Source organism: Sciurus vulgaris (genome assembly GCF_902686455.1).
Source record: "Sciurus vulgaris genome assembly, chromosome: 16".
NCBI lineage: Eukaryota > Metazoa > Chordata > Mammalia > Rodentia > Sciuridae > Sciurus > Sciurus vulgaris.
In genome coordinates, this window is record NC_136477.1 from 52,734,082 (window position 1) to 52,747,619 (window position 13,538).

At 36.4% G+C, this 13,538-nt stretch overlaps 1 protein-coding gene across 5 annotated transcripts in view; it reads left to right on the top strand.

Annotated features, from left to right (window-relative positions):
- SFMBT1 (Scm like with four mbt domains 1) overlaps positions 1-13,229 on the top strand; it is a 157,996-nt gene extending 144,767 nt beyond the window's left edge. For all 5 annotated transcript variants that reach the window (XM_079115699.1, XM_079115696.1, XM_079115697.1 and 2 more), the window contains 7 exons: positions 1,499-1,638; positions 3,455-3,564; positions 4,236-4,411; positions 8,387-8,565; positions 8,739-8,984; positions 10,017-10,145; positions 11,498-13,229. In XM_079115699.1, the coding sequence (XP_078971825.1) occupies positions 1,499-1,638; positions 3,455-3,564; positions 4,236-4,411; positions 8,387-8,565; positions 8,739-8,984; positions 10,017-10,145; positions 11,498-11,638 (1,121 nt within the window). In that variant the 3' untranslated portion in view covers positions 11,639-13,229. The remainder of the gene's footprint in view (positions 1-1,498; positions 1,639-3,454; positions 3,565-4,235; positions 4,412-8,386; positions 8,566-8,738; positions 8,985-10,016; positions 10,146-11,497) is intronic.
- The last annotated feature ends 309 nt before the right edge of the window (positions 13,230-13,538 follow it).

Below are 13,538 nucleotides of genomic sequence, written 5' to 3' on the forward strand. Positions count from 1 at the left end.
GATTACATACAGAAAGAAGTTGAAATGCAAGGTAGTTGCAATAGATGTTTCTTCTCCCACAAGGAGCCTTAGAGCTGATACAACACACAGAGTTGTCCATGATTCAGGCTTTGTGGCCACTCATTACTTGTTAATAGAAGTAGACTTCAGCTCCCACTACCTCACAAGGAAAGGGTCCTTGGACAAGGTGATTCTTTCCTACTGAGAGCGGTCCTCAGATCAGGGCAACTATAGAACAGACTTGTAACTGAGAGCTAGAAGCTGCCAACATTCCTTAGTAGCAGAGGCATGACTGTCTTAATCCTGCTATGGGGAATCTAGATAGCAGAGTTCAGATAGAAAAGTGGATACTGAAAGGTTAACCACCATGCTAAAACTACATTTTTAATTAAAGAGAGAACATTATGAATGCAGGTCCTGTCGATAGTGGACAGTGTACATACATCTTCTTTCCTTAATGTTGGATGAAAGAACAGTATCTATTAGAGGAGCCTCTACTGCATATCAGATGAAGATGTTTTAATGTCTTTTTGAATTTTCTATATTCAGTAGCTGAACTATCAGTTGCTGTGAGGGATTATAAAAAATTTACATTTAAGAACAGTATTCATTCAGAAAAATATTTGAGTTGGTGTCAGGCCCCCGTTGCACCCACTGCACACAAAAGGAACCTAGAGATATGGTCACAGTATACTTTTAGCCCTCTGAGAAATCCCATATATGGGAGAGCTCACACAGTATCAAAGTTGCCAGAATATTTGTTTGGTGGGTTTTAGAAGCAAACTATAGTTCTGGTATGCAATGTCAATCCCTAGAAATGTTCCTGAATAGGTTATCAAATGGTTTTTGAAGAACTAGAAAAGAAATCGTTGATTGTCAGGAATCAATATTGGTTCATGAAGTACATCTTCTACTTCTTTATTGTTAGAAGTAGAGGGCTCTAGAATAATGTTGCAGTCAGTCCAGGAGTTAATCAGCATATAATTCAGAACATTTGTTTGATTTTAGCAGAGTGATAACCTCTGTAAATCTAGTATAAGGTAAGTACAAGCTTTCTAAATATAAGGTATTTCAAGAGCATTCTCAAATACTATATTAACCTCCAAAATATTTAACTCATTGGTAAAGTGCTTGCTTAGAATGCATGAAGCTCTGGGGTTTGATCCCCACCACTTTAAAGAAAGAGCAGGGAAGGGGAAAGGAGAGAAAGAAAGGAATCATAAAAAGAAAATACATAATCCCAAAACTAAACCTAATGGTGTATTTGCTTGTTTCCTTCTGCCCCCCCACCTCAGTAATTCAACATTGGAAACATGGGATAGAAAAATGACTTTTTAAAAAAATATATGTATTTTTTTTAGTTGGCAATGGACCTTTATTTTATTTATTTATATGTGGTGCTGAGAATCAAACCCATGCTAGGCAAGCACTCTGCCACTGGGCTACAACCCCAGCCCAGAAAGACTGTTCTTAATATTTGTTTTTCTTCATTTCTCAGTTATGGTTAATGGAAAATATTGCTGTCCAAAGATATACTTCAACCACCGTTGCTTCTCAGGGCCATATCTTAACAAAGGAAGAATTGCTGAGCTGCCTCAGTGTGTAGGACCTGGGAACTGTGTTCTGGTCCTCAGAGAGGTAAGATGCTAGCCTAGAGCAGAATAATTCGGAAATTTAATAGCAGTCTCCTTGGCTCATTCATTCAGGAGCCGTATTTCATAGAAGTAAGAACTCTAGATTTTATCAAAAGTTACTAACTTTTCTCATGTACAGTATTTCCTACCCTTTATCCATGAGGAGTGTATTCCAGGATCTTAGTGGATGCCTGAAAACATGGATAATATCAAACCTTTTTTATGCTGTTTTTTTCCTGTACATACATACCTACTGTATTAGTTGGGTTTTTTGTTACTATAGCAAAATACCTACGGCAAAACTTGTGAGGAAAGAGAGGTTTAGTTAGCTCATAGTTTGGAGTCTGATCAGGTGGCTCCAGTTCAGCCTCTGGTAATGGTCTTCTTGGCTGCATCATGTGGCGGGAATGCTTGCGTTAGAAAGAGATCACAATGCCAAATAGGAGCCAGAGAGAAACTAGGGTCCCACAATTCTTTCCAAAGGCATGTCCCCAAATGGCTTATGTATCTCCAGTAGGCTCCATCTCTTAAAGGTCCCATCACTTCATCACCTCCCACATCTGTCATTCTGGGGACCAAGCTTCCAACACATGAATTTTGGGAGAAATATTCAAATCAGCACCTGTGGTTAAGTTTAGTTTATAAATAAGACATAAGAGATTAACAACAATAATGAATAATAAAATAGGACAATTATAACAATAAAATAATAAAAGTTATATGAATGTGGTATCTCTCAAGATGTCTTACTGTGCTGTATTTACTTTTCTGATTATAGTAATATGAGCTCATACAGTGCCTACATGATGAGATGGAGTGAGGGAGTGAAATAGGCATTGTGATAATGGCATTAGGCTGCTTTAAGAGTTATTTGAACATAAGTAGTGTGATACCTCAGTAATTGATCTAATAACTGGCACACTACTAAGTGACTATCAGAGGGGTAGTGTATACAGCATGCATACTCTGGACAAAGGGGTGATTCATATCCCAGGAAGGATAGTGCAATTTGAAACTTATAAATTTATATTCCTGGAATTTTCCATTTAATATGTTTGGATAGTTGACCACAAGTAACTGAAACTCAGAACATAAACTCACAGATAAGTGGGGGATTACTGTACAGGACAGCATATTGGACACATGATTATTTCTGCTCCCCCAGAGACATTCATCTAAGTAATTCTTCATGTGGCAGGTTTACTTTTGTCAGCATGGAAAGATGTTCTGTCAGAGACCACATGAGAACTATGTGATGTGAACTGATAAGTCTATAACTTGGAGACTGTGTGATATTAACCAAGGACTATGATAAAGCTATGCATCTGCTGGACTTGCAGTGACTCTCAACCATTGTACTGTACTGTGGGTAACAGATGTGAAGACCTATAAACTTTTCAGCCTTCAAGGTAGCAAGATGCAGGATCTGGGGAAGCCAGAGGTTTTGGGCAGACTCCTCTAGCCTCAATGAGGCTCAGCTATCTATGGTGTTTAGTGTCCCAAACAAATGTAACCTGTGTATGCTACAACTGGGAAAGCATTTGGAAGCATGTGCTAGAGTACTTTGAAATTCACGGCGCCTGTTTTTTCATGGCCATAGCATTTTGAATGTTTAAGAGAATCTGGTTACTCCTTATTTGCAACTTTAAGCAACTGTTATATGTTTGGTTTTATTATTTTGTTAACATTTCTTAATTAACATGATTAGAATTAATCTCTACACAATTGTCTTAACAGTCTGAAATAGCAAGAGTGTCATGGTGCTAATGATCTGTTTTTCTCCTTCCCTACCCATACTTCTGTTTTAAAACCGAGTTCAGGTCCTCACTTTACTTATCAATGCAGCCTATAAACCCAGTCGTGTCCTTAGGGAGCTCCAGCTGGACAAAGACTCAGTGTGGCATGGATGTGGGGAAGTCCTAAAAGCCAAGTGAGTAGATTCCTCTGCTCTTTATTCTTGTTTGTCTTTAACAGGTCACAGAATCAGTTCTTTTTTGGATTATATCAGATGCTTATGTTTTCTAGGGTAGTGCTGCTTTGTTTTTTATTTGTGATGAAGAAGTAAGCTTATTTTCTTTTTTAGATTCCATTCTGTCATGGATCAAAAAATTTACAAAATATGGTAAAAATGAATTTTAAGAAATAGAAAATTTAAGACACAAAAGTGCAAGAACAATTTTCTATTAGATTCAAGAGACACAAAATTACTTTTGCAGTTTACTCTTACTTTCTGACTGTGAATGGATGACAGCTGGCAATCATACTATCTTTGAACTATCTTCTGAGGATCACTACCCAGTGTAAAGAAAGACTTAATGAAATACCACTTTGTGTTTGTAGTAGTTAGTGAGATTACTATTTGAGAACTTTCACATTGGAAGAGAAAGTAGGAACTTAATTTTATTAATTTAAATAACTCAGCTTTTAGCTGTCACCTCTTACCAGATTTAAGTACAATGTTGTTTTCAGTGTCCTCAAACTCAGTAGGACCCAGAATATTCTAAGAAGCAAAAACATTGTTCAGGTATATTAACATGCTTGATTTTTCTGTGGGTAATCGCTGGCTCAATAAATCTGTCATCTGATTTCTTCCAATGGCAGATATAAAGGAAAAAGTTATCGGGCTACTGTTGAGATAGTGAAAACAGCAGATCGGGTAACTGAATTCTGCCGGCAAACCTGTATTAAACTGGAATGCTGTCCTAACCTCTTTGGTCCGCGGATGGTTCTGGATACATGTTCTGAGAACTGCTCTGTACTTACAAAGACCAAATACAGTGAGTCATGTTTTTGAAATATATTAACTATAGCAACTGACCACCTTATATAGTGGAAATTTTTTATTTTGCAGACATGCTTATATATAGCAGACACAGACATTTTCTATAAATGACCAGATATTTTATGATGTGGGTCACGCGATCTCTCTCAAATATTCTTTTTATGCTATAATATTTTCATCTTTAAAGAACGTTTTTAAAAAATATAAGATTACATTTTTAGCTAGAGAATCATACTAAAATAGGCCATAGGCCAGATTTGGCTTATGGGTCCTATTTTGCCAACTTTAATGTGGCACATATATAAATTAGCTCTTGGGTATGTCATTTCATTCATATAATTTTCAGGTATTTATTATGTGCCTACTATGTGAGTACTGGCATACATTAATAAAACAAAATTCCTGTCCTGAGTTTTCATGTAATTTGGAGAGATATAAACAAATGAACAACTAGAGAGAGTTAAATACAAGAGGTGGGGAATGAAACAAGGTGAGTAAGTGCAGTAGAGGAGTGAGGAAGGCAAGGTGTGGGGTGCTGTATATACAGGTGTTCAAGAGAGTCTTCTGACAGGGAACATCTGAAGGAAACAAGAACATTGCTGTTACAGACATCTTGGTGGAGGAGGCATCGAGGGCACAGGCTTAATGTAGGAACTTCCTCAGTGTCTGTGAAGAGCAGTAAAGTAGGCCTGGTGGCTGCAGAGGCATAAATAGCAGGAGAGGAGGAGGAAGTTGTAGTCTCACTTCGAACTGTGCTGACACCTGTTTCCTCTCTTTGCTTATCTTCTCCGTTATGAAACTGAGGTGGGGCCATATAGGATGAAATTTCCAGTTGGGAGCCTCATTAAGGCATTGTCACTCAAAGACAAAATTCTGATCCTGCTTTTCCTTAAATCCCACAAAGCCCTGTGTCACTTAGGAGAACTATAACACAGAGAAGGAGTTTGCTGTGTTAAATTTGAAAGATTTCTTTTAGGGCTCTGCCTTTTAAACTTTATAGTGCTTGCAGATCACCTGAGGATATTGTTAAAATGGATTCTGGTTTATCAGACCTGTGGGTCTGATAGAAAGTCGGCTTTCTAGCAGGCTCTCTGAGGTGAGTGATGCTGCTGATCCAAGACTCAGATGTGGTATGGCAAGCTTTCTAATCAATATTTGAATTACAAAATCATAAGAGTCTAACATTCTAGTTTCTGTTTGTATATATTGGATTGTAAACTCTGTAAGGGTAAAGATTATTTTAGACTATTATCAGAATAGTTTAGAAAATTACAACTATTAGGAACTACATGGAAAATACTATTCAGATAAATGCACATATAAGCATACTACTTTGGGCTTTGGAAGATTTGTGAATTTTGTTTTGCTTTTTGCCTGAATTTATCTTTACAATGATACAGTTGAAACTAGCCTAGATTTTTTGGAGCATCTGTAATTTTTCCTAATTAGTAAAGGTAATAAATGAACTTTAATCCTTAAGAATTCTTTTGGGCTTGGGGTTGTGGCTCAGTGGTAGAGCACTTGCCTAGCAAGTGTGAGGTACTGGGTTCAATCCTCAGCACCACATAAAAAATAAATGAATAAAATAAAGGTCTATCAACATGTAAAAAATTTTTTATAAAGAATTCATTTGTGTAGAAAGTTCCATTATATTTTGATATAACCCAGAGATAGACTATATATTTCATTTATGAATTGTCTCTATATTCTAAAATTTAAATGAAAACTCAAAGGACCTAGAAGGAAGAATAAAGTTGAAGGACTTTTCACTTTCTCTCTTTATTTAAATCATAAAGCTATGTAGTAATCAAAAGAACTTGGTATTAAATAATAGTGAAATAAAGCAATGAGACAGAATAGAGTTCAGAAATGAGCCAAATTTATATGGTCAAATGATTTTCAACAGGGTGACCAAGGAATTTAATAGGGAAAGGAGATTTCTTTTTAACAAATGGTAATGATACAACTGGATATACAAATGGGGTGGTGGGGAGATACTCTTTAACGCCTACCTCATACCATATATTAAAATTAATAAAGATCTATTATCGACCTAATGTAAAAACTATAATTGTAAAGGAGAATATACTCAAGTTGAAAAGATTAGGATTAGGTTAGGGAAGGAAAGAAGAAGGGAAAAAGAAAGAAAATGTTCTGAAACTATATAGTGGTAATGATTGCACAGCATAGTATTTATACTAAAATCACTGAATTGTACACGTTAACTGGGCGAATTTCATGTTAGGTGAAAATATTTAGAAACAAAAAGGACAGGGGATGTAGCTCGGTGGTGAGTGCTTGTTTAGCACGTGAGTGAGGGCCCTGGGTTCAATCCATAGCACCAATTTTTTTTTTTGTAATTTAAATAAAATCAAAAGTAAATAAAGCAGTGAAACAACAAATAAATGACTTGCATGTACATTTCATGAATGAAAATATACAAATGTCCAATAATCACATGAAAAAGCGTACAATACCTTTAGTCATCAGGGAAAGGCAAAACTTCACTGAGATTTGTAGTGACATGAATGGAACTGGAAGACATTATAAAGGAAATAAATAATGCACAAAAAGACAAATACTGCATGTTCTCATTTATATTTAGAAGCTAAAAAGCTGATCTCAAAGAAATAGAGAATAGAATAGGGCTCACCAGAGTCTGAATAAAGGTGTAGCAGAGGGGAATGGAAAGAGGATGGCCAATGGGTCTTCTAATGCTTTATAGCCTAATAGTATAACTATGGTTGACAAACCTAGATGTATATTTCAAAATAGAAGGTAGAGAGGATTTTGAATGTTCACAACACAAAGAAATAATACATGTTCAAGGTGATAATTATGCCATTTATCTTGACCTGATCATTACATATTATATACCTACATTGAAATACTGCACCCTATAAATATGTGCAATTGTTATGTGTCAACAACAAAAATATATTTTGTTTTATTTATTTATGTAGCGGTACTGGGGAATTGAACCCAGGGCTGATTGTGTGCTAGGCAAGTGCTCTGGCACTGAGCAACATCCGTAGCACTTTTTAAAATTTTGTTTTGAGACAGAGTTGTACTAAATTGCACAGATTGACCTTGAAGTTGCAATATTCCTGCCTCAACCTGCTGAGTAGCTGATATTATAGGTGTGTGCTGCTGTACCTGGCTAATAAAAGTATATTTTAAAAGACAAAAACAAACAAAAAAACCACAATGAGAAATTACTATATACTCACTACATTGTCTGAAATGAAAGACTGACATTACTACTACTGGTTGGCAAAATGTAGAATACCTAAATCTCCCATACATTTTAGGTGGGAGTGTAAAATTACATAACCATTTTGGAAAGCTGGTCCCTTCTTTAAAAGTTAATCGTATGTCCTCTCTGTGATCCAGCAACTACATTTTTAGGTGTTTATGCAAAGCAATGAAAACATGTGCATTAAATGCCTGTACACAAATGTTCATTGTAAACTGATTATATTCATAACCCAGAAATAGCCCAAGTGCCCATCAAACAAGAAAGTAGATGAATTGGTACATTTGCTCAATGGAATGCTATTCATAAACAAAATAGAATAAACTTACATGCATGATAACATAGATGAAATTCCAAAACATTATCCTGTATAAAAAAGTCATACATTAAAAAACTAGCTACTGTGTGGTTCCATAGAGCCAAAACTAATCTGTCTCTTAAGGGAAATTAAATTAGAATAGTGGTTGCTCTGGGAGGGAACAGCTGGGTTGATGGAGATGTTCTGTATCTTGATAGGTAGAGGATTATTCAGGTTTATGCACTTGTCAGCTTTAATTAAATTGAACACTTATCTCCTTATTCCAATATATGGAATTTAAACCTCAGTCAAAAATAGTATACCTGTTTACAACTATGTTAGTAAACTCTCTTGTGTTTTTCCAGTGCCCAGCAATAATAAAGCTACTTTTATGTTTCTTTGTCATCCACATTTAGCACACTATTATGGAAAGAAGAAAAATAAAAGAATTGGAAGGCCACCTGGTGGGCATAGTAACTTAGCTTGTGCCCTGAAAAAAGCCAGTAAGAGGAGAAAGAGACGGAAAAATGTTTTTGTTCATAAGAAGAAACGTTCCTCTGCATCTGTTGATAATACCCCAGTGGGCTCACCCCAGGTATGGTATCTATAATGCACCCATCTTCTCCAGAAGCCGCTGCTTTTTCATATGAACACAGAAAGAATCTGCAGGTCTTTCTAATTCAGATCTCTGGCCAATAGGAGATGGTTTTATGGCCCAGGAACTGGTTTGTTCTGAATTTCAATGAGTCTTGTCTCTTTTTCCTCTAGGGAAGTGGAGGGGAGGATGAGGATGATGCAGATGAAGGGGATGATGATTCCCTAAGTGAGGGCAGTACATCTGAGCAGCAGGATGAACTACAGGAAGAGTCAGAAATGTCAGAAAAAAAGTCATGCTCCTCTTCTCCCACCCAAAGTGAGATATCCACCTCACTGCCCCCAGACAGACAAAGGAGAAAAAGAGAGCTTCGCTCTTTTTCATTTTCTGATGATGAAAATAAACCTCCTTCACCAAAGGTACCATTTTTAAAAATAATGGTTTCTTTTTCTTTTCCCTTTGTTTTAATTTCCTTCTAGAATCTAATTGTTAATAATGTAGGCATTCCACTTCTTTTAATACAAGCTTATGAAGAATAAATAGTAGAGTCTCTTTTAAAATGATTCCAAAAGCAGTGATGTACATGTGTTTCAAGGATTATTTGGAGGAGATTATCTGTTTATGAGGGGCAGTCTCTCAGCAGTTTCTTGTTTTAAGTTAAAAACAAAACCTTAATTGCTAGTTTATTTGTAGCCTGTCACTTAATTTAGGAAAAATTGCCTTTTAATATGTTCATAATATATATGGTTTGTAGAAATAAATTATTTATCCTTTTGATTCTGATTGTTTACTATATTTAATATATGATTTGTGCATATTATATATACACATTCAAGATTACAATTAAGTTGTTGTTTTACCTATAATCCCAGTGACTTGGGAGTCTGAAGCAGGAGGATTACAAATTTGAGGCAACCCTGGACAGCTTGGTGAAACCTGTCTCAAAGTAAAAAGGGATGGGATACAGCTCAGGATCCCAGTGCTGGGGTGGTGTGGAGTGTTATCAATTTAAAATTGGATTACTTTTTAAAAATGTACCATGAGCAAGAGCAATAAAAGGTTTCTTCTGATAATTTGGTTAGTCTTCTTCATTGAAAATACCATCCCATTTACTTTAGCATACTAGCAGAGACCCAGCTGAAATAGACCAAGAACAAATGGGAGATTTTAAAACTTACTCTTTTTCTATTAAATTGTCCAACTTCTTTGTGCTGAAATTCTGAGATGAAGTCTTCCTTTTTGATAATGTGTTATAAGAAAATAAATAAGATAAAATTTATGTTATAAATTTCCTGACTACCTAATGCATGTGGGCCTTTGCCATCTGTGTTGGGGGAAAATCATGTTCTAAGATCACTTTAAATTCTGTCTTGAAGGGTAATTATGGAGAGACTTTTTTCAAATAAAATAGCTCTTACACCATTTGGTTTAATTTGTTGTGGGGAATGAAGGAAATAAGGATTGAAGTTGCTGAAAGGCTTCACTTGGATAGTAACCCCCTGAAGTGGAGTGTGGCGGATGTTGTGCGGTTCATCAGATCCACGGATTGTGCTCCATTAGCAAGAATATTCCTAGACCAGGTAATTGCAGATACCTGTAATCTGTAATAATATTTCTCTTTAGCAAAGAACTATTTGTGTAATAGTGAATAATTTATTTACAAGTTTTAGTAAAAGTGTTTGATCCAAAACTAAGACATTGTTTTAGTTCCCTTTGGGGGATGATTAGAAGTTACTCATCTAGCTGGGCACAATGGCGCGCCTGTAATCCCAGAGACTGAGGAGGCTGAGGCAGGAGGATTGTGAGTTCAAAGCCAGCCTCAGCAAAAGTGAAGTGCTAAGCAACTTAGTAAGACCCTGTCTCTAAATAAAATATGAAATTGGGCTGGGGATGTGGCTCAGTGGTTGAGTGTCCCTGAGTTCAAACCCTGGTACCCCTCCCCCCAAAAAAAGAAGTTATTTATCTAACTTGCTTCATGGTTGAAGCAGATTTTTATTCCATTTCCATTTTTCCCAGAAATTTGATTCTGTTCCCCATGTGTTTAAATGTATTGATATCAAGCAAGCCTTGCTTAACTATCCTCATATTTTTAAAAAATAATGATTTGGCTTATTTTTAAAAATACCATTTGTCACGTGTCAATCTGCAAAGTGGTGATCAGGTTTTTTTTTTTTTTTTTTTTTTTTAAGTTGTTGGTGGATCTTTTATTTATTTATATGTGGTGCTGAGGATTGAACCCAGTGCCTCCCACATGCTAGGCAAGCACTATGCCAACTGAGCCACAACCCCAGTCCCTGGTGATCAATTTTAAGGTAGATTTCCTGAAATACAAGTAGTTAATATGGGCTGGGGATGTAGCTCAGTAGTAGAGTGCTTGCCCAGCATGCATGAGTTCCTGGATTCAATTTCCTGCACTACAAAGAAAAGAAAGAAGAAACCCAAAACCAGAACAAATGGTGGCCCTAATTAAAATACATTTTGTTTTGATAATTGGAGCAATTCAAAACTGAACATCTTTGAAGAACTTACGTTTTTATGAATGTTACAAAGTAGGAGAACATTGAAGTTCATAGTTAATGTTTTGTTTCAGATTGAGAAAGAACCCTCTAGAAAGATATTTCTTTTAGCACAGTCAGTTACCAGTTAACAGGGTTCAACTGCTTACTGAAATGAATTTCTGCTGAGCAGAGGCTCTATGGAATGGATTTTCATCCATGGTAAAATTTCTTATCCACTTTGAAGCTTCCTCAGTGTGGAGGACTCTGGAGCCACTTAAAAGGAGATGTGTGACACTTGTGTAAAGGGAAAGGTAATGATGGGAAAGCACAAAGGGACTCTGGTTTTGATAGAACCAAAATGAATTGGGTCTCTCATGCTCAAGCTGCCATTCATGTGCACATGATAGATAATTTGCATTTTTATGCCTTAACAGGAAATTGATGGGCAGGCCCTGTTGCTCCTTACCCTTCCCACTGTTCAAGAGTGCATGGACTTAAAATTGGGCCCTGCCATCAAGCTTTGCCATCACATAGAAAGGATCAAGTTTGCTTTTTATGAGCAGTTTGCCAACTGAGAAGGACAACCAAAGTAAGCTGGATCTTTGAAGCACAAATGCAGCAAATCCTTCGCCCTGCTCTTGAAGTGGAGCTGAAATAGTCCTGGGGCTCTGGGCCCTGCAGGTGTCGGCTTGCTCTCTTTGCACTTTCAGGGAAGGAGGACTCATACCGAGGAAGCAAAAACGGCACAAAAATGACTCTCCTGCCATTGGAAACGTGGACATTTCATGTTCGGCAGATGACACGTTTTTTAAAAAAATAAAGGTTGTGAGGAAAAAAACTCATAAGAAGAATAAGCATTTCCAGTAGTGTAGCCTGAAAACAGAATAATCGGGCAGCTGGATGGCACTGTTGTGGTTGTTTCTTTTCGTTCTATTCTTTCCCACTGTAGACTGAACTTTGTTCTCTGCTTCTCTTTCTTGGGAGGAGAGGACATAGCTTTAAGTCAGCACTGATTTAGGACTGTGCCTAAGGCACATCAGTGCTTCATTGTCATTGTGTTTTTAAGCTTTTTAAAATTAAAACAATTAATTTTGGGGATGATTATGTGGCTCTAGGGTTTTGAATGTATAGTCACACTTTGATCCATTTTTAAAATCTATTCTTAAGAGTTCCTTTGTTTACTACCTCTGTTGATAATTGAGCTTACAGCCATGAATGAGGTCTTTTGTATGATGTCATTTTTAAGCTTCGTGAACACTAATACTATAACAGAATTTGAAGGGGGAAAAACACTGTTTGCTTTCTTAAAAACATTGTATGGACACTTAAACCAGTTTTTTAACTGACTTGCCCTAAGAACTCTGCTGTCATTGTTTTTTATCTTGATCCAGCTCTGGCTACCTGTGTTTAAGTAGCCTTGCAAGCATTGTTGGTATTTCAGTTTAATTGCTTTCTCCCTGTTAGGTCTCAGAGGGGTGTAAATGGCTTTTATTTTGTATTTACTTTTCTCTAGAGTTGTTCGTCTACCTCTGTTTCATTTCTAGAGTCCTTTGGGTGAAAATCAGTAGGTGTTCCTTAAACCCACTGTAAAGCCCATTTCCCGTGCTTTCTAGGTATCTCCAGGTAAACAGAAGCACAAAGAGAAAATGTGATTTTGGGGGTGCACAGAGCATGAATTTCCTGCTGGAGTATCCTCAGTGATAGGATAAAGATTGAGAGGTGGTTAAGGAGTCTGGAAACCTCTTTGCCTAGCCACATTTGCTTTTCTTTACCTAAACCTTTAAATTGAATGTAATTTACAGTCTGAGGATTCTCACTTAACACTCAATATTCTTTTAGGTGTTTCTTTGGATTCAGCTCACATTGACATGAAATTCCAGAAGAATTTTCACTTATGATTGCATTGCTAGCTCTTATAGAATTACAGCACTTCTTTATACTGTTCTAGCCATGGAGAATGAGGAAAGACATACATAGATTGCCTCTCTTACATGGTTTGCTTTGCCGTCTATTTATTTATTTATTTATGTTTTAATTGTCCTAGTCACCTGCAAATTTATAACCTAATCATTCCTCCTTGAGAATTATGAAAATGTTTTAAAACTGCTAACTGGGTAAATTCTGAACAACTATAAAAATATAAGGCAATATTATTACAAATTTAAACTGATTGTGATTTTTTTTTTCCTTTTCTCTACCCAACACGCTCTTATTTTTGTGTACCTTGGCAGTTTATAGTCTGGATCTTCTTTTCATTGGATAATTCATGAGCCACCTGAACTCAGGTTCTCTAACCAAATCTTAAAGCACTAACTTTGCTTAGGCTACTAACATATATTTGGAAATCAGCTCCATTTAAGTAAAAGTTAATGTATTTGAACTTATTCAGAGATCCAGTTTTAAAAATTTTGATTAATTGTATATCCATGGAAAAGAAACATACGATGCTAGCAAACAACAGCGTCAAAGGAGGTG